Genomic DNA, 21853 nt, shown 5'->3' with positions numbered 1-21853 from the left:
TCCTTCTATTTCTGTTTTCTATTTCTTCTTGATTCAGTGTTAGCAGATTATATGTGTCTTGGAATTTTATCCATTTTTTTCTAGGTTACTGTATTTGTGGCCATATAATTTTTCATAGTAATCGCTCATTATCCTTTGTATTTCAGTGGTACCAGTTGTATTATCTTCTCTTTCATTTCCAATTTTAAGTCTTCTCTTTTTCTTTTTTAGTCTAGTTAAGGGTTTGTCAATTGTGTTTAACTTTTCAAAAAACTCTTTATTGATCTTTTTTCCCCCTGGTTTTTTAGTCTGTATTTATTTCTGCTCTGATCTTTGAATTGTTTTTCTTCTGCTAACTTTGGGCTTAAATTTGTTCTTCTCTTGTAGTTTCTTGAGGTGTACTATTAGGTTGTTTATTTGAGATGTTTATTTTTATTTAAGTATTTGTTGCTATAAATTTCCTTCTTAGAACTGCTTTTGCTATATCCCATACGTTTCAGTATATTACATTTCCATTTTCATTTGTTCCAAGATGTTTTTTGATTTATCTTTGGTTTTCTCTTTTGACCTATTGGTTGTTGAGGGGCATGTTGTTTAATTTCCACATATTTGTGGCATTTCCAAGATTTCTGCTATTATTGATGTCTAGTTTCATACCATTATGATTAGAGAAGATACTTGATATGATTTCATTTCTCCTAAATTTGTTCAGCCTTGGGTTTGCGACCTAACATATGACATATCCTGAAGCAAGATATGTGTGCACTTGAGAAGACGTGTATTCCCTTGCTATTGGATAAAATATGCTGTATATGTCTGTTGGGTCCATTTGGTCTAAAACGTAGTTCAAGTTTAGTGTTTCCTTATTAACTGTCTATCTGGATGATCTGCCATTGTTGAAAGTGAGATATTGAAGTCTCCTGCTATTACTGCATTGTAACTTATTTCTCTCTTTAAATTCTTTAATATTTGCTTTACTTATTTAGGTGTTCTGATGTTGGGTACAGATATATTTACAGTTGTTATATCCTCTTGATGAATTGACACCTGTATCATGATGACTTTCTTTGCCTTTTTTTATTGTTTTGAGCTTAAGTCTATTTTGTCTGATAGGTATAGCTAGCCCTGCCTCTCTCAGCTTCCATTTGCATGGAATGTCTTTCTTCATACTTTCATTTTTATTCTTTGTGTCCTTAGAAGTGAGTTGAGTCTCAGGCCAGGTGCGGTGGCTCATGCCTGTAATCCCCGCACTTTGGGAGGCCAAGGCAGGTGGATCACGAGGTCAGGAGATCGAGACCATCCTGGCTAACATGGTGAAACCTCATCTCTACTAAAAATACAAAAAATTAGCTGGGCATGGTGGCAGGCGCCTGTAGTCCCAACTACTCGGGAGACTGGGGCAGGAGAATGGTGTGAACCCAGGAGGCAGAGCTTGCAGCGAGCCGAGATCGCGCCACTGCACTCTAGCCTGGGTGACAGAGCAAGACTCCATCTCAAAAAAAAAAAAAAAAAAGGAGTTGAATCTCTTGTAGGCAGCACAGAGCTGGGTCTTATTTTTAATACATTCAGCCATTTTGTCTTTTACTGGAGATTTTATTGCTCTTAAAATAGAAATAATTATCAATAGGTAAGGACTCAATAATACTAGTTTGTAGTTTGTTCTCTGATTGTTTTGTGGATGCTTTGTTTCCTTGTTCCTCTCTTGCTGTCCTCCTTTGTGGTCTGATTGTTTTCTGTAGTGGTATGCTTTGAATTCTTTCTATGTATGTTTTGTGCCTCTACTCTAGATTGTTGTTTTGTACTTACCATGAGGCTTCCAAAAACCGTATACTAGTAACAGGATATTTCAAGCTGATAACACCGAATTTTGATAACATACAGTAGTAACTCTACAGTTTTGTTCCCCTTCCCTACACATTTTAATATTTTGTTTTCAAAATATACATCATTTTGCAATTTCTATCCCTAATTTGGGCTATAATTTTTTTCTTTCTTTTTTTTTTTTTTTGAGACAGAGTCTCGTTCCGTCACCCAGGCTGGGGTGCAGTGGCGCCATCTTGGCTCACTGCAACCACCACCTCCCAGTTCAAGCGATTCTCGTGATTCAGCCTCCTGAGTAGCTGGGACCACAGGTGTATACCACCATGCCTGTCTAATTTTTGTATTTTTGGTAAAGACCGGGTTTTGCCATGTTGGCCAGGCTGGTCTGGAACTTCTGGCCCCAAGTGATCCACCCACCTCAGCCTCCCAAAGTACTGGGATTACAGGCATGAGCTACTGCGTCTGGCCTTGAGCTATAATTTTAATAGTTTTAAGATCATATTAGAGATAAAATTATTTTACAGACCACTATTACAGTTCTAGGTTTTTCTGAGTATGACTATATTATTTATAGCATTGATTTTTGTGTTTTCATATATTTTATTAATTAGCAGCCTTTTATATCAGCTTAGAGAACTCCATTTAGGAATTTCAATAGGCAGGCCTACTGCTAATGAACCTTATTAGCGTTTGCTTGGGAACGTTTTTCTCATTTCTGAAGGATAGTTTTTTGGTTGAGCACTTTAAATATATCATCTAATTTTATCCTGCCCTACAGGGTTTTTGCTGAGAATCCTCTAGTAGCCATATTGCAAGTTCCTTGTATGTGATAAGTTTCTTATTTCTTGCTTTCTTAATTTTTTTTGTCTTTGATTTTTGCCAGTTTATTATGTGTCTTGGTGAACTTCTCTTTGGGTTGAATTTTTTGTACAAGTCTACAGTTAAAACTTGCTATTTAATTTTTCAGTTCAGTTGTTGTCTCCATCTCCAGGATTTCTATTTGGTTTTTGTTATAGTTTCCATTTCTCATTTTGTTCATATATTGTGTTCCAGATCTCATTTAACTTTTTATTTATATATTCTTGTAGTTTGCTGAACTTCCTTAAGAGGATTGTTGTGTATTTTTTGTCAGTCATTCCATAGATGTCCATTTCTTTAGGGTCCATTATTAGAGCTTTATTAATTTCTTTTGGTGGCGTCATTATTCCCCTAATTCTTCATAATCCTCATGTCCTTGAATTGATGTCTGTGCATTTGAGGAGGCAGCCACCTCTTCCATCCTTTAGAGGTGTTCTTCAGCATAGATTTAATTTCATTATTTACTTTAGCCTGTGATTCTGGATGAGCCAACTGATACCAACCCCAGGGAGGCAGAGCTTGCCGTCAGTTTCTCTAGTTGGCTGGGTCTCTGCCTTTGTTCTGAGTTTGGATGGAGCTGCTGGCTGAACTTCACCTTCCAGCAAGACTACTGGCTGGCCTCTGCAATCAGGTGGAGCTGCTGGCTGGGAACTGTGATTGCTTCTGGTATCCGGCAGGGTCACAAAGTATATTTCCCTGTTGGGGACTATTGCTATTTGGGTTATGCAGTTGGGCAGGTCTGCATGCTGGGCTCTAGGTTTAGATGGATCACTGTTCTAGACAGACAGGTCCAGAGGTTATGCTCCATAGTCCTTGCCTAGGCTGGACCATGGGATGGGCTCTGACACTGGGTGGAGCAACTGTTTGGAGCTGCTGTTTGGACTTCAGGGTTTGGGCAAGTCTAGCCCCTGTTCTCTGCAAAAAATACACTGTGGTGGGCATCTGTTTTCCTGGGTAGGGCCTTGGGGTGGTCTCTGAGGCTGCGCATAGAGGCTAGTTTTCTAGGGACTCAAGCCAGGTTGAACTTCTTGTTCAGCTTCTGGGAGCAGCCGACTCAGCTTTGCAGATAGGGTAGATCATTAACTGATCTCTCTGATCAGGTGCCACTGCTGGCAGGGACACAGAGCTACCACCCAGATCTGCACACTAGTCACTGCAAACTCCACCTTCTTGATTTGTTTGACACCAGCGGATCTTGCCCTACAGTTACTCCAGTATTCCTTTTGCGGCAAGACAGTAGTGGGCTTCCTTCAAAGCACCTCAGAATGCTAGGGAAGCTAGATCTCTACTTTCAGTTCTCTTTTCCTCTGTAGAAAATATGGGCTTAGGAGAATCCCCCCTGTGACTCTTGTGCTGACTTGGAGGAGTGGGAGGAGTGACACGGTCAAGGTGACCTTGACCGCCAGAGACTTCTCCGCCACCAAACATTCCTATTCTTACCTTACCACTCTGTAGCTTTAGCTAGAGTTGACCACCATGTCCTTCTGTAAACTCATAAGCTGGGACTCAACACATTTTTACTGATGCTGAGCTCACATTTTATCAGCATGGTAGGCCCTGGGCCAGGAACTGAGGATACGAAGTAAGCCGAGATACGGCCCTGTCCTCCCAGAGCTTGCGTTACACCACAGCCATCTGCTTCTGTTCTAACTTCTCCGGCCATTTTTTTTTCTGCATCATTTGCTGAATTATCTTCTTCCAGCCATTCCTTAAATGCTATCATTTCCCATATTTTGTTTTTCTCTGCAGCACTGAACACTGTGAAATTATTTGGGCCTTGCAGATTTTCAAGGCAGGTACATCACATTTTCACTGTGGCCATAAGAAGACCTTAGTCATCTTCTCATGGAATGTCTGGTTTGGAGCTTTATGGCTTTCTGGTGATAGACAACATACATGACTGAAATCCTTCCCCAGTAGCTAAAGAAAATACAACATAATGTTATTTGATAGAGATAGATTTTTACTTGTAGAATAGTTAATTTAAAGCCATCTTTACTAATAATAATTCTGTATCTAATGAGAACCAGCTCTCTATTGAGAACATTCCTGACTCTTGACATAAGACCTTATCATTAGTGTAGGGAAGAAGTTCGCTTCTCTATTTTGTACAGGCCTTCATTCATAATTAGAGTAATTAAGTTGGGGTGAAGAAAGACCCCAGAATACAGTGCTCTTTTACATGGTTCAAAATCATTATCTGATCTGTCAAGAGATGTTGCTGCCATCTTACCACTTGGGATTCAATGTCCACAGCTCCGCTTCTAATCAGCTCTCATCCATAAGAGCTCAAAGCCAGTAACAGTTCAAATAATTCCCGCCAGCCTTTTGCACAAGGTGGTATGTAATTGGTAGCGGAATGGATTTGCCTGCCTGCTCCTTCTATAAAATGTGGACAGTGAAACCCAGACATGTAATATAGTATAAGGGAGCCAGCATAAATTTTTGATGGAATGTTCAGCAAAGTAATAACTTTGTATATACAAAGACATATTTGCCTTTTTGAAAAGTTGTATAGAAAATGTTTGAGTGTACACACATTTGATTATGGTTCAAAGAAGGATTCTATTTTAAATGAAAGCTAAAACGATTGACGAAGATAAGAATCTGTTAATAACAACTACTTGAAGACTTTACTTTTGTTCTTTATTTGCTTTTAGCCTAGTAATTAGATGAACTTTATGAGGAGCATTTGCTGAGTCCAGTGGATGTCAGACTCACAAACCAATGAGCTGGGGGTCGAATAGGAGCTGAAGGATAGATGAGCCTGTGAGCATGTGGGCGTGTGGAGGCAGAGGCGCGTGTGTGTCTCAATGCTGAATAGGGTGGTTGAGCAGTGGAGGGCTCCTTCAGTAGCCAGTCCAGGAAAAATACTATTCTACAGGGAGAATGATTGTCCCACCAGATCACCTATTTCAATATTGAACAATGTGAAATAACTTATGTTTTTTCTCCTCTAGACCTCTGCTCTTCCAGGCAAGTGAACATGTAGCCAATAGTCCTGCACTGGGGGATGTGATTCCGTTCAGCATCATTATTCAGTTTTTGTTCACGAGAGCACCCGCTGAGCTGAAATCTCCTTTCCAGGTAATAAAGTCAAGCTAGAACCATTTTGTGACTCTTCCCATTACCTGTGTGAATCCTGAGCCCCTACTCACTGAATGATTCCTGGCCCTCTGCTGCTTTGTTTAGTTGTTGTCTGTCTTTGACAGTGAACAGATATTAGTAAAGGAAAACTCCCACTGCTCAGCATCTTCTTTCTCAGCAGTGCAAAAAATTACCTGATGCATCCAGAATTTACCTTTAATAATGACACAAGGCATTTGTGTTCATAAAGAATTTTTGATGGCAGCCCCTTTTCTTTGCCGACCCACCATCAACTGGCAAATCTAGAAGGCTCCTTGGCAGTCAGAAAGGTGCACCAAGGCCTGTGCCCCTTCCCACTTCCCTTGGGCAGGTTTCGAGGCAGTTTCACCTTGAGAATCCTTAAGAATGCTTTCTGAACCAGCACTTGCTGCCATTTACTAAAGAATGCGTATGCACTCTCTAATTGTGTTTCAACCCTGCAGAGGGCAGAGTGGTCCCACGCACGCTTCTCTCAATGGCTGGATGACCATCCATCTGAAAAGGACAGGCTCCTCCTCATCAGGTAAAGCCAGGTGCTCCAGGGGCACCCATCTGGGCTGGAAGCCCAAGGAGGGTGGGGATGCAGGAGAGGATGAAGGAGCAGTGCCTGGGGTTGTGCACATGTGACTGCACCTTCCGGTGGCAGGCCACTTCACTGCCTAGGCACAGGTGCTGGAGCAGCCAGCAGTTGGAAATGTTGGCCACAACATCTTTTGCTTTCTTTCATTCCATACCTTCATATCCCTGATGTGCAATCCTGTGTCCCATGCAACCCTAAGGACCATGCATTTCTACCTTTGAAAATCATCATCTGCTAGGAAAAGTTTTGCCCTAGCTCCACATCTTTTACTTCATTTTCATGTGCTGCAGTTACTGAATTGGTGGAACACAGATGTGAGTGAACTTTTAAAAATACCCAAGCGCGAAAGAGTTCTGAGGAGGAAACAAGAACAACCCAGCAGCCACTTGGATACCATGGCCCTCTAGTAGTGCCCCATGAGTGCATTTACATACATATACATGTGCCCTCAAACAGATGTGCACACACCCCCATGTACCCCAACCATGCCCAGGGTGGGGTGCTTTAACTGTCATACATGGCTTATTAAGCAACACTCTTCCCTGCAATTGCTCTCACCGTCACCAGAGATCTCTCCGCCACCAAACATTCCCATTCTTACCACTCTGTAGCTTTAGCTAGAGTTGACCACCATGTCCTTCTGTAAACTCATAAGCTGGGACTCAACACATTTTTACTGATGCTGAGCTCACATTTTATCAGCATGGTAGGCCCTGGGCCAGGAACTGAGGATACGAAGTAAGCCGAGATACGGCCCTGTCCTCCCAGAGCTTGCGTTACACCACAGCCATCTGCTTCTGTTCTAACTTCTCTGGCCATTTTTTTTTTCTGCATCATTTGCTGAATTATCTTCTTCCAGCCATTCCTTAAATGCTATCATTTCCCATATTTTGTTCTTCTCATCCTCCCTCTGCCTTGGTTCCCAGGCGAGCTTATCTAGACCCGTGCCTCTAGTGCCCCTTCTATACTTAAGAGCCTCCAGGTCTGTGGCTGCCTATTGATGGGCCCTTGGCCCAGTAAACTTGCTCTCATCTATAACCACCCACAGAAATCTCAACCCCAAAATGGTCAAAATAATTCTATTCTCTCAAACCTTCTCGTTCTCTTATACTCCCTGTCTTGGTTGGGAGGTCACAATCACCTAACTAGCCAAGCTGGAAAACCTTTACGCCATCATTCAACTCCTCTGTCATCCTTATTCCTCAAACTCACTCCTGTTGTGCCTCTAAATGCTCTTGAAGGCATTCTCAACTCTCCCAGGGGATCCCAATTCTGTCGGTCTGGGCCCAGGACACCCAGTGGCCCTCTGTTGGCCTCAGTGCCAGGTGATGAGTTGGGTTCCCTAAAGCCAGAGCGGGGCTGACATGAGGAGGCGGTTCTAAGCCGCGTGTGTGCACAAGAGTAATTTCCTCAGCTTGCAAAATTCCCAATGCCCAGGCCTCTCACCCGCGCCTACCTCAAAATCTCTGGGGTAGGCCTGGTATCAGGATTTCTTTATAGCTCCTCAAGAAGGTCCAGGGTGCAGCCAGTGGCGTAGGTCATATTTCAGTTAGGATGAAAGACTGCTGAGGAAGCTGCGACAGGTCAGTTGGAAAATCAGCTTGTCAGCTTTGTTTCCAGAAGTGACCCTGAGCCCTCAAGCTTGGTGCCCACATCCTACATGAGCCACTAGCCCTCTGGGCATATATGTGGATAAAGATTAGCTCGGACTCTGCTCTTTTTCCCTGCTTATCTGTTATTCAGCTATGAACATCTGACACAGAAATGGGAGAGGTTACCAGCCCCCCCGGTGAATGCTTCTGGTAAAATCTGCCCTCAGGAAAGGCTTTGGATTTGGGTGAGGAGTTTGGGCCTGGGTCTAACACAGGGATTTGCAATGTCTGTGTGGATTATTTTTCCTGAGTCCCAAAGATTCACTTAGCTGCAGCACACTTGGTAATCTTAAAAAGAGGATTCAGTTAATTGAACATGGTTCATTTTTCTCATCTTAACAAGTTGGTCATTTTTGTCGTCTTAACAAGTTGGAATGAGTTCATCCAAAACAGTTGTCCTGCTGTGGGTGCATCACAAATCTGTTTTCTTTTGCTTCTCTTTAAAAATGTCTCCTGAGTGATTTCATCAGCAGTGCTGTTGCTAAGCCTATATTTAGCAACTGAAAATCATGCTCAGAAATACTGTCATGCTTTTTTAAAAAGGCATACCCATCCCTCCACACATGGCTGATTCCAGAACCTTCATGCCCTTAGCAAAAAATTGAGCTCTCCTTCAGGGATTCAAAAAAATACTCTTGCTGCACCCCAAGCTCTTGGCAATGAGGGGACTTTTGTCCTAGAGAATGTTCTTTCTTATGTATTATTGCAAAACAATTTTGTTCTTGCATACTGAAGCACCACTGGATGAATTTCTTTCCCCTGTAGACAAACTGAGGGTGAGTATTGCTCTTTAAATGTCAGTAAATTTGTTTTAGCTTCTGGGGCAAACCTTGTTGTATATTCATTCTGTTCCTCCCAGCGTAATGTGTTAGGTTGTCATAAAATAGGGCAAATTGAGGATAGTGTAACTACTGCTGCTGAGCAAATGGCAAATAGTCAACTATCCTGCCTTCCTGTTTTCTTCTGACACCAGATGCTTTCTGGAGCTTAAATGAATACTAGTCAAGTTCATTTGAAAATCAGAGTAATGACTTACTCATGGGACCAAGTGGTGTAAGTGGGGGCAGTTGTATGTGTTCAGCCCGCATCAGGCAGGTGCCCCAGACACGTGTGCTCCCTCAGATGCAGAGGCAGCCACCTGACTTATGCCTGTGGGTCTGTAACTGTTGAATGTGTTTTCAATAAAGATAGAGTTTTTGATGCAAAGATTTCTTAAGCTCTGTAACAGTGGTGGGGTTGGCCTCAAATCCATTTACTCTGGATATTTGCCATGGAGAACAACTCTTCTTCTTATGGCCCTCTTTGAGTAGAAGTACACTTTTATGATGGCAAAAATGTTCACAGACCTTATTAGCCTAGTGGTACTTTTATCTACACCATCAGAGAATGCTTGGTGCCATGTGCATCCTTGGATCCCTTGCCTTCTCACCGTGGTCCAGGGTCCACAGTCTGGAAGCCATTCCCTCAGCTCTTCTGTATTTCTGCAGAACTCCCAAGATCTCCATTGATGGAGGGTAATGTTTCTCCTCCGGGTACCCCTATGTCACTAGCTACCTATCAGTTCTGTGAACAGAGTGTCTGAGATAGGACCAAGAGGGAGGACAGAACCAGGGAAAATCCTGAGCTTAACTGCTTATTGAGGCATGTAGTGTATCTTTACGTCATTTACGCATTTCAGTACTTACTAATCACACTGAATATTTAAATGCCTGACAAAAATCAGTGTTGTTCTCCATGAAAACCTCCACTTGGCTAGTTTTTGTCACATTGAGCAGTGTTGTCATGTTACCACAAACCATTCCTCTACTAATCGTGTTTTGTTTTTTCCCAATAAGGATAACCTCAATAATCTACTTATTTTGGTTACAAACCAGAGTTAAGACTGTTACATAATGCTTGGCCTGACTTCCAAGAAAGCTAATGTTTTGCTTAAGCAAATGAAGTAATTTAATAAGTACTCGAAAATCTTGCTCTAATTTCATGTGGGAGGGCAGCTTCATCTTTTTTCCCCCATACTTCTGATGGTGTTCTTGATGACTACCCAAAAATCTAACCACTCATTTCTGATCTTTCTTCTACATATTGTGTAATTTATGTGATGTCTTACCCTTTTAAATGCCAATGAAACTACGTTGATTTTTGTTCATCAAATATATCTGACCCATTCACTGTGAAATGATTATAGTTCCTGTGAATATAAACACTTCTTAGACACTGATACATACATCTCACTGTCTTAAAGACGGATGAGCTCGCCTGTAATCCCAGCACTTTGGGAGGCCGAGACGGGCGGATCACAAGGTCAGATCGAGACCATCCTGGCTAACCCGGTGAAACCCCGTCTCTACTGAAAAATACAAAAAACTAGCCGGGCGAGGTGGCAGGTGCCTGTAGTCCCAGCTACTAGGGAGGCTGAGGCAGGAGAATGGCGTGAACCCGGGAGGCGGAGCTTGCAGTGAGCTGAGATCCGGCCACTGCACTCCAGCCTGGGTGACAGAGCGACACTCCGTCTCAAAAAAAAAAAAAAAAGACGGATGAGCTCTTGCGGATTTCTTTACTGTATATGATTCTGCAGGGACTACATTTAGGGAGTGGAGACAATTTCCAGGATGGCATACCAACTAGAAGCATATTACTAAAAGAAGCAAGTTTTTTTCATAGACAAGTATCTCCATTAAGGGTCAGCTCTGAGTTGAACTAAGGCATCTCACAAAACATTGTTCTCTAAGAGCACTAAATTCCATCTTGCATGCCAGTTGAGAGAGGTATGTTAGCTAGGACTTGAAACTGGGTATGTGAGCTGAGTAATGGTATGAACTTACATCTTATTTAAAACAGCTACACTTCTTCAGTAAGGGCTTGCCTAGCCCTCCACATACCTGATTTAAAGTACTCCTGCCCCGACCAGAGCATGGAGCCAGCCTTCAGGGATTCCAAAATGCCGGATCCTACTAAGTCAAGGCTGTTGATACAGAAGTTAGATAGTTTCACAAACCTTGTGACTCCAAGGTAGTTTGCATTCTTTACTGCTGCCTGGAGTTAAAAAAGGCTTTTCTTAAAAGGGAGCATTTGAAGCTGAGTCCTAAGAGATAAAGAGCTGCGCAAGAAAGCAAGCAAGGAAGGGTATTCTAAGGACAGGAAGATAATGTGCAAAGGGCTAAGAGAATGTGGCTCTTTAACCGAAACATTCAGTATCGCCAAAGATAAACAGGCCCTTTGGCACACCCTACTTTGTTAGGCAGAGACAGCTTTATTTCAGTGTAATATATGAACAGACACCCTTGATCTTTCCCTAGGTGGGCAGTCAGGTTGGGCTATACAAATGGGGCAAACATGCTTTGCACATTACTTGGTAACACAAAAATGGAAATTAATGATTTGAGGATTTTAGGCCACATCAAGCTATCTAAAACCCAGCAGTAGCATAGAAAGGGCTGGGAGCAGCTTGATGATGAAGCTGGTATTCAGTTGGGTTGAGTCTAGGAACTGACCAGAGCATGCAGCCAGCCTTCAGGGATTCCAAAATGCTGGACCCTGCTAAGTCAAGACTGTTGATACAGAAGTCAGACCTTTCCACATTTCCTATAAAGAATAGGGCATGGCAAGTGCTGTAATACTTCAGGGAGAGACCTCTTGCTATAATATGGAAGACTGACCAGAACAAGGGAGAAATAGCACCAGGATGATCAGCACCTAAGAGGCTACAGCAATCATTAGGGCACAAGATAGCAAGGGTTCAAAGTGAAGGAAAGGGGAGAGGAGGGACTGGATGTGGAAATGGGTGTAGCAAATTAATAGGATTTGGTAACTGTTTAGGTGTAGGAGGGGAAAAGAACTTAGAGACCTTAAGTTGATGGTGCCCTTTGTTGAAATAAGGTAAGGCAGGCTGAATGCTGCCCGTTTTTTGACAAGTGACTTTGAGGGCTACCTGGAAGCAAGTCAGATAAAACTGTCCAGAGGACAGGAAGAAGCAAAGATCAGGAGGGGGAGGTCAGGGCTGGAACTTAAGAGATTTGAAATCCCTTTACGTGGACAGTGGCTGGTGGGATGGAAGGGCACTACAAACTGATGAGTGATAGCCAGACTCTGGGGAAGGGTATTCCCCATAATTCAATGAAAAATCTTGAACAAACCCAATTAGATTAGTATTTTCAGTATTTGAGAGCAAAAAGAAAACCACTTAAGTGCTATTGTATGTGAACTGAGTAATGGTATTAACTTATATCTTTACATAAATGCTCCAATCTCAAACTGAAATTTTGAAGAAAATATAATTATGACAAAAATGTGTTTGTGTATCTGGTACTTAGACCAATAATTAAAAATTAATCTTGTAGCCATTCTTTTTAGCTCCACTTAAACAGATGATCTAGTTCAGGGACTAATGAACTTTTTCTGTAAAAGAAGGGTCAGATATATTTCAGACTTTGCAGGCCACATGGTCTCTGCCTCAACTATTCAACTCTGCCATTGTGTGAAAGCAGCCACAGACAATACATAAATGAACAAGCATCAGGCTATATTCAGCCTGCAGGCAGTTTGCTAACCCCCAACCTAATCCATGAGAACACCATAATCATAAATAATGGAATGGTACCACATTCCCTTGATTAAATTCAGACTGCCTCCCAATCATATATTTTGCCAATAATTACAGTCCAAGAGCATTTATTCTAGTTGTTGGTTGTTCATAGTTCATCAAATAACAGGAATATAATGCATCTACTGGTGTTACTGAATGTGTCAAAGGGCCCCATCCCCCTGTACTCTTGGGCATGCCTTTCAGAGGCACAGGATGCCCCTTGTGAGCTCTGGGAGTAGGCACAAGTGCCTATTCCGTTGCAGGCGTCTTGAAGAGGGAAATTGAGAACATACTTACACAGCCAGAGGGCTCTGAGTACATGACTAGACCACTAAGAACAATGCAGACTGAAAACATGGTTATAGTTTTTCACTCTAAACATAGTCACCGTAGTAACAGTACCAGTAAATGAGTGAAGGCTGTTGGTCACTTGGCTTGAGAAACTGAGCATTAACAGTTCCAGAAATGAGCTTATTAATAATTTTTATATATTGGTATCCCCTAATCTGTTTTATGTGATTTATGTCATATTTTGACATTGTTTTCATTTTGGTTTTCAGGGGAGCCCTGGAAGCTTACGTTCAATCAGTGAGAAGTAGAGAAGGCAAAGAATTTGCACCAGTTTATCCCATAATGGTTCAGCTGCTTCAGAAGGCTATGTCTGCTCTTCAGTAACAATATGAAAGCTTTGTTGATCTCCACTTTGTGCTAACCCATTCATAGTTGGCAGTTAACACATACTCCAAAAGACAGCTACTATCTACTATTTTAAGAATGTAATTGATTGTTCTGTATTTCCTGTCAACCTTTATTTACCTCTTTAGCACTTATACTTTAGCATAAAAATGTCGAGTCATCACCTTTTAATTCCATGGACCTGATTTTTTCAGAAAGATGTTTTCCTCGTTCAGATTTTTGTACAAGGCTAAAATTTCTTTTCCATCCATAACCGAGTCCTCCTATGGGTACATAAACCCAAAGTCTCCACTTCTTTTAAAAGGATATGAACACGTTATATAATACGTACCCTGCTTCCCCCAACCCTGCCTTCTTCACTAAGCATGTAGGCTCAGTGGTTTCCAAATTTGGCTGCACATTCATATCACCAGAGGATTTTTTAAAAATCCTGATGCCCAACTTGCACTCTAATTAACATGTCTGGGAGTGGGAGCCTGACACCAGTATTTAAAAAAACAAACAAAAAAAATCCCCAAAATGATTCCAATAGACAACAAAGTTGAGGAACCACTGGCACATCCCAAAGCTAAGATACAGGGTTAAATGGCCTTGTTTAAGTATGTCATACTCTATCTTTAAATAAAGCAAGGCTTTTGTTACACTTTGTCATATCATCATTAAAAGCAGAACTTTGGGCTGTTTAACCTTGTAACAAAGATACCATGTGAAAATTAAAAATTTTTATTCTATAGTGATTCTCTATAACTGGTAGATAATCTAAGTCCTTATTTTCTGATGGCTCTTGTTCCGCTATTAACATTTTTGTTTTTAATTTTTAAAATCCCATCAGCAGCCTCCTAATTAGCAGTGTTAGGAATCTACCTTATGTTTTCCATCTCCTGAACCTGTTATTCTGAGAACTCATAAATAAAATTCAGCCAAGATTAATCAGTAAATGTCAGAGATAAGCAACTTTTTTTTCCATTTATTTGAAATAATATACAAGAATATAGTGTGCAAAATTTAGGGGCAACATCATGAAGAAGTGTAATGAACTGAAATCAATTTTACAGCTGTGATTCCTAACCAGAAACACCACTTGGTAAGTAACATGAAAAGCCATGATTGTAGCTCAGAGCAAAAGCAGCTGTATTGCCAATGTATTTGCTCTAATTTTAGACAGTTGGAGGAAATTAAAGTGCAAGTGTTGCACTGCAATAAGTGCAAAGTCTGCCCCCACCATAAAGATTATGATGACAAAATATATTTAAGATACATGGCTGAGGAGATATAGAACACGAAGTTAAAAAATACAATGGTGTTGACTGTTAATAGCACCATTACAGTGACTATATCCCAATGCTATTAACTAACTTTACCTTGGCCTGGGCTAGGTCTCCATTGGAAATAATGGATGGCTGCTGCCACCTGGTGCATCAACTCAGCATGCCATGGTAACTGCAGCAGGTGGCTCTTAGGCTGGGACACCAACACCAGCCACCTGCCACATGTTCTGGTAGCCTCTTGGCACTGACCAGACTAGGAGCGCCTATGTTTGGCACAGATGCTGAGCCATGTGGTGGTTACTCAAAGAAAGGCCGACTCCCAGCTTCTGCTTCATTCCATCATGTGTACAATACAGATTAATAAGCAGTAAGGAGCCAATGTATAAACAGCAGTTACATATTTTTTAAATTCCCCTTTCGTACAATTTAAAATAAAACATGTATACACTTTTCCTCTCTTTCTACTGTACTTTAGCACCACAGGATATCAATTTTCAAGCCTATATTACCTGATAGACATATATGAAGTTTGGAAGAAAAATAAGGCAATTTGGTTTAAAATGTTGATAGTTTTAGCTTAATGCTCTAATGGAGAAAGCAAATCCTCACTCATATTATTAAATCATTTCAAGACTCAATGCTATCAGTATCTTATGGTCACACGAATTGAGGACAAATGGTGAGACCTTGATCTTCTTAAGTCTTTCCATCAAGAGTCAATGTATATGCAAATATAGACTTAAGAACATAAGCATCCTGGTTTAATGTTGTTGTGAGCCCTGTGGAAATAAAAAACTCAGTGAATGTTTACAAATCAATACATAGTAACCCTATATATGAAAGCTAAGATGTATAAGATGTTTATAAATTTACTATTAGAAAATACTGCTTCTTAAAGGTGATTTTAAAAAACTAGCTGATATCTGATGGCTCAAGCATCCAGAAAATGTATGCAATCATAAGACATTGACTAGGATGAACAGAAAAGGATACAGGAGAAGTCCTAACACAAGAAATTCTAAATTAACCAAGAACTTCCAAAACTCAGTTCAGTCACCTCTCTCGTCTGACTACTGACCACTATTTTTAAAGAAATTCTTGAAAAATTTAAACAGATGTGACCTGCATGTTACTAAGAAACAGGCACAAGTACACAGAGTGAATTTAAAGTATCTTTGGCCAGCTCTCCTACTATAAACTACTGATATCTTCCCTTCGTTTTTTAATGAGATTTCAAATTGACCCCACTGTATCACACGCAATTTTCTTGCAATTAATATAAAAACACTGAACCTAAAACATGCTAGTTTAGTAATGGAAAAGTTGTAAGAAACAAGTCTATCCAAGATAGCTTATCATACAGACTTATTGGCCACCCTTCCTGGGCCTTTCTATTTCTTCTCCCCCTCGAAATTTTTCAATCTAGAAATTCTGTGCCAATGGCACAACTCCCCATAAATGGTAGCTAACATTCCCCCAACGCCTCCAGCCTCATTGGTCCCTCACCAATTAAGGAAAAGCTGTTGCGACATAACAAAAATTAGAGAAATTTTCTACTGTGATATTAATGGATTAATAATGCTTATCTTTCAACTCAACTAGAAATACTGTATTCCAAAATTATTTTTCCAACCAATGTTTAGAACAAACATTCTTTTTAAAGTTTGCCTGAGATTTCGACTTTCCATGCTAAGACAGTAAATGACACTTGAGGAAAGGCAGTCTTTATATGATGATGCGAAAACATTATTAGGTTTTGAAGTATAAAAATGCTAGAGATAACATCAACACAACCTCTTAAAGGTTGTAACAACTGCTCCAACATGCCAGTACACCTGCAGGGACGAGGCAAGATAATTTTAAACACTATTTATTGAAACATACTGAATTGGTTCTTTTCCTCTTCCAACAGTCAGGATTTAAACGTTTCTGTTCTTCAGCCAAAGCCTTTGCTTCTAATGTGTACATTCTTCTCTCTTCATTCTTCATTTTCTTCCACCTGTCACCAAGGATCACACTTATGGCTCTGTAAAATAAATATTTACACAATGCTGAAGGTACACATTTTTCATAAATCTCATGTCAAGTGCTGCTACTTCAGGAGAAAAATGTGAAGTTAAAAAATGAAAATCTTGTCTATCATAGAGATGGGAAAAGGTCAAGGCCATAATACTCATTTCCAGTAAAATCTCGAGTCAAATAGTCCATTGTGCCGTATCAGCAGCATAAAGTACTCAACTTGTACTAAAAGCTAATCTCACTCTCTATTTGTGCCCGTAACCTATCAAATAGTTTTGATACAGGTCTTTTTTCATTCACACAACCATAGTGTAAGTGTAGAATTAACTATGCATGCCTTACTATTTCTCTCAAGAGAAAACCAAATAAATAAACCTTTAGGCAATATATTTTATTACTTGAGAAAACTGGATAAACTCAAAATGGTAAGAAGTTGAACTGATAGAATACATCATGACTAAAATTAGAAGCTATTTTCTCCTGTTTGTTACTCTGCTATGAAACCTAAAACAGTCTCAACTAGGGCATACAGATGTAAACCACCTTCCTTCTACAAAGACCTTTTAACCATTCACTTCATGACACCCATATAAGACGGACATAAGGTCCTGGAAATTTTGCACAAAGCACATCAAGTGATTTTTTTTTTTTTTTTTTTTTTTTTTGAGACGGAGTCTTGCTCTGTCACCCCGGCTGGAGTGCAATGGCACCATCTCGGCTCACTGCAAGCTCCGCCTCCCAGGTTCCTGCCATTCTCCTGCCTCAGCCTCCCCAGTAGCTGGGACTACAGGCGCCCGCCACCACGCCCAGCGAATTTTTTTTGTATTTTTAGTAGAGACGAGGTTTCACCATGTCAGCCAGGATGGTCTCGATCTCATGACCTCGTGATCCGCCCATCTCAGCCTCCCAAAGTGCTGGGATTACAGGCGTCAAGTGATTTTTATACTGACTAATATGGAAGCCAAAGCAACAGGCATTTGTGCCTTCGAACAGTAATAAACCACAGAAGCTCTCCTACAAGTGTATTTGTCTTTTTATCCAATAAGTTAATGCAGTTAAACATTGTGCTGCATTTTCCTTTATTATAAACCAATTGTTGGGCTGGATGTTGTGACTCATGCCTGTAATCCCAGCACTTCTGGAGGCCAAGGCAGGCAGATCACTTGAGGCCACGAGTTCAAGACCAGCCTGGCCGACATGGTGAAACCCCATCACCCCTCTCTACTATTTGCCAGGTGTGATGGCACACGCCTGTAATCACAGCCACTGGGGAGGCTGAGGCACTAGAATCGCTTGAACCCAGGAGGCAGAGGTTGCAGTGAGCCGAGATCCCACCATTGCACTCCAGCCTGGGGAACAGAACGAGACTCTCTCAAAAATAAATAATAAAATGAAAATCAATTTGTATATTCCACTTGCAGAACCCATTTAAAAAAAACTTTTAGTCTTGGGTTAAAGGTACCGTATAATGGTTGACACATTTAAACAAAGCAATACATATTCACACCATCTCAGTCATCCACAGTAAGAAAGAATATGGGATGTTTTTCAAGGGGCCGGCACTGGGAAACAAATTTATTCTTTTAAGTTAAAAGATGACAGGTAATGAAATGTACACAATGCTATAGACTATATGCTGTATTCCCTAACAACTATAAAATACACACATCTAAAGATTATTTCTGCAGTGAATGTTACATCCAGATGGACATTTATAGCAACTTAAAATGAGCTACATGTCTCTGACCTATTCTAGTCTCCATTCCCTCAGAATTTGCCTCCAAATGAGAATTTATTCACTGAATTAAGGCAGCTTTATTAGAGACAGGGAAAAATCCATTTTCAAAATTATGTATGACTTATTCGGTTTAGAGAGAGATGACATCTGATGGCCCTCGGTGTTAGATGATTACCAGTATACCACATGGCAGCAATGCTAAAATGCAAAGAAAATATTACATTTGGCTGGGCATGATGGCTCACATCTTTAATCCCAGCACTTTGGGAGGCAGAGGTGGGCAGATCACCTGAGGTCAGGAGTTCAAGACCAGCCTAGCCAACAAGATGAAACCCCATCTCTACTAAACTACAAAAAATTAGTCAGGTGTGGTGGTGCATGCCTGTAGTCCAAGCTACTTGGGAGGCTGAGGCAGGAGAATCACTTGAACCTGGGAGGCAGTGGTTGCAATAAGCTGAGATCACACCACTGCACTACAGCCTGGGTGACAGAGCAAGATTCCCTCTCAAAAAAAAAAAAAAAAAGATTTATGAGCAATAAAGGATATAACCTGATTTAGAGATTCTATAAAAAGATCAGAAAACAAAACACCTAAAGATAAAATGAGATTTACACTTCTTATCATCAGGATAGTCCAGTCCCCCAGGATTGTAAATAAATACAGAATGCATCCCAGCTGACATTCTCAACTACTGGCAGGGAAGAGACTTATAGGGACGTGAATCCCGTTTCTAGAAGTCAAAGGATATGTTTAATAATACCAGAAATGTACAAAAAGAGAAATGCAGCATGTACCTGTCACTAAATCCGAGGCCATTTTCTCAAAAATTGAACAAGGGGAAAGGTACAAATTATTCTTAAAATGTCCTTAAAGCCTAAAAGTCACAGAGAAGTAGACTTCCAAACTAATTTTTTTAAAAAAACACACTTAAACCCCCCCTTTTTACTGAAGAAATGGATTACAACTTAGATTAATTGCCAAAAGTCACACAAATGACAGATCCAAGAGTTAAAAAATTTCAATAGTATTAAAAAGTCTCTTAGGGCTGGGCCCAGTGGCTCATGCCTGTAATCCCAGCATTTTAGGAGGCCAAGGTGAGCGGATCACTTGAGCTCAAGAGTTCGAGACCAGCCTGGCCAACATAGTGAAACCTCATATCTACTAAAAATGCGAAAAATTAGCTGGGCATAGTGGCTCATGCCCATAATCCCAGCTACTCGGGTGGCTGAGGCAGGAGAATCACTTGAACCCACGAGGCAGAGGTTGCAGTGAACCAAGATCCTGCCACTACACTCTAGCCTGGATGACAGTGAGACTCCGCCTCAAAACAAACAAACAAAGGCTCTTAGAATTCTTGACTCGTAATTCCACACTTAGGTATCTTAAGGAATAAGGAACTAGGACAAAGCTATTCATTACTGTGTTACATCTGACTTTTCTCATGATATCAAGATAAAGGAAACGGTAGTTTTGATCCTCAGGATACAAAGACTGGAAGAAGACAGCTTTATTAATATATGGAGAACCTGACTGGTATGAGAGGGATTCAGTAGTACAGGAATTGGAGATGAGTAAGGGTACAGGCAACAGAGTAGGAAGGACTTGAGTTGATTTGTATTCCCAGCTTCCACTGAGGACAGCTCTTAAGTTCAGCCTTTTGACAACTCTGGCAACTTGCTACAAATTGCCAGTTCCCCGTACAATCCATAGTTGACTTAGTTTCGCTGTTCTATAAAGATACAACTATCAACTGTTAGAACTGTGTCCTGTAACAGATAAATAAGATGATTTTAAAAGGTAGATCTTGCACTTTGGGCGGCAGGCAGATCGCTTGTACCCAGGAGTTTGAGAACAGCCTGGGCAACATGGCACAACCCCATCTCTACAAAAAATACAAAAATTAGCTGGGTGTGGTGGCATGTGCCTGTAATCCCAGCCATTCAGGAAGCTGAGGTAGGAGGATTAATGGAGCCTGGGAGATAGAGGCTACAGTGAGTCACACTGCTGTACTCCAGCCTGGGCTACAGCACAAATAATAAAAGGTAGATCCTTACTACTAAGGTAGGTAACCTAATTGTCTAGGTATTATAAAATAATTACATATAACTCTAAAAATTCCACTTAGTAACTTCTTAAAGTCAACCTGGCCAGGCACGGTGGATCACGCCTGTAATCACAGCACTTTGGGAGGCCAAGGCGGGTGGTTCACCTGAGGTCAGGAGTTCGAGATCAGCCTGGCCAACATGGTGAAACCCTGTCTCTACTAAAAATACAAAAAATTAGCCAGGTGTGGTGGTGGGCACCTGTAGTCCCAGCTACTTGGGAGGCTGAGGCAGGAGAATTGCTTGAACCTGGAAGGCTGAGGTTGCAGTGAGCCGAGATTGTACCACTGCACTCTGGCCTGGGTGACAGAGCAAGACTCCATCTCAAAAAAAAAAAAAGTCAACCTATGAGTTGAATAAAAGCTATTAAAGAATAAGTTTACTTAACTATTCCAGTTACTATGAACCATATTGAAGTATTACTCATTGATTATAATCAGAATTATCACTATTTTTACCTGTTATCTTTCCCTGGATACATCTGAGTATATTCAACTCTGTATTTTTTGGCAAAAAGCATGAAGGCATTCATTGGTCTTTTGCACTTATTAGGAGAAGTGGCACTCACAGTCCCTGAGCTGTGGTTTTTAACAGCTTTAGCATACAAAGAATTGGAAGAGAGCTGTGATGATCCAGGTGAGCCACAGTTTTTACTGAATCCAGATCTTGCAAAGTCTTGACCACCAGGTCCTCCACAAGACAAAGATGCACGACGCTGGCGAGCCATACTACTTAACACATAAACTGCGGAAGAATCCATAGGTGTGAAGTCATAGCTATAAAATTAAAAAAAAAATAAGATTTTAATTCAATGTAGAATTCTGATTTCTAAAAAGCAGGTTTAAAAAAAAAAAAAAAAACCCTTAACATGATTGGAAATTTCAGTGCATATCCCCCTGTATCATGTTACCAACACTAACAACTTTTGCCACTGATAGTTGCTTATAAAATGAAATCTGTGTATGTGCCAACTAAAATTAATTTCTTTAAAAAAACCTCTGTAGATAATACAAAAGCTTAAAAAAGACTTTGAACCTCCCAAAGGAATGCTATAATCAGCATACTTTATTCATAGCAAGTAACTCCTCCAAATCCTACACAACCCACTTATTTTTATTTTAAATTCATTTCTGGATAAATGTGACAATACGATTTCTTGGCCTACAGGCACCCAGACCTAGAAAATTACAATGGAGTGGCAGGCAACATATCAGGCCTAAGGACTAAATACTACAGAAAACAAAAGGTTGGGAAAGGGCAATGAAAAGCTGTTAAATGTGGCTAAAAGAACTTAAGGCCAGGCCTGGTGGCTCACGTCTGTAATCCCAACAGTTTGGGAGGCTAGGGTGGGTGGATCACCTGAGGTCAGGAGTTTAAGACCAGCCTGGGCAACATGGTGAAACCCCATCTCTACTAAAAATACAAAAATCA

At 40.8% G+C, this 21853-nt stretch overlaps 2 protein-coding genes across 6 annotated transcripts in view; one reads left to right on the top strand and one right to left on the bottom strand.

The window, feature by feature from the left end:
* The window catches only part of COG5 (component of oligomeric golgi complex 5), a 365256-nt gene extending 351032 nt beyond the window's left edge, over positions 1–14224 (top strand). For both annotated transcript variants that reach the window (XM_025381265.1, XM_025381264.1), the window contains 3 exons: positions 5619–5745; positions 6228–6307; positions 13159–14224. In XM_025381265.1, the coding sequence (XP_025237050.1) occupies positions 5619–5745; positions 6228–6307; positions 13159–13273 (322 nt within the window). In that variant the 3' untranslated portion in view covers positions 13274–14224. The remainder of the gene's footprint in view (positions 1–5618; positions 5746–6227; positions 6308–13158) is intronic.
* A 15-nt stretch (positions 14225–14239) lies between these two features.
* HBP1 (HMG-box transcription factor 1) overlaps positions 14240–21853 on the bottom strand; it is a 33784-nt gene continuing 26170 nt past the window's right edge. For 2 of the 4 annotated variants that reach the window (XM_025381268.1, XM_025381267.1), the window contains exons 9-11: positions 20881–21198; positions 16447–16588; positions 14240–15341 (exon numbers count right to left, since the gene is read on the bottom strand). In XM_025381268.1, the coding sequence (XP_025237053.1) occupies positions 15324–15341; positions 16447–16588; positions 20881–21198 (478 nt within the window). In that variant the 3' untranslated portion in view covers positions 14240–15323. The remainder of the gene's footprint in view (positions 15342–16446; positions 16589–20880; positions 21199–21853) is intronic. The other 2 variants (XM_025381266.1, XM_025381269.1) reach the window with 2 other exon arrangements.

The sequence above is a fragment of the Theropithecus gelada genome, chromosome 3, assembly GCF_003255815.1.
Source record: "Theropithecus gelada isolate Dixy chromosome 3, Tgel_1.0, whole genome shotgun sequence".
Taxonomy (NCBI): Eukaryota; Metazoa; Chordata; class Mammalia; order Primates; family Cercopithecidae; genus Theropithecus; species Theropithecus gelada.
Note: the sequence above shows the minus strand (reverse complement) of the source record. Positions and strands in the feature narration are given on the sequence as shown.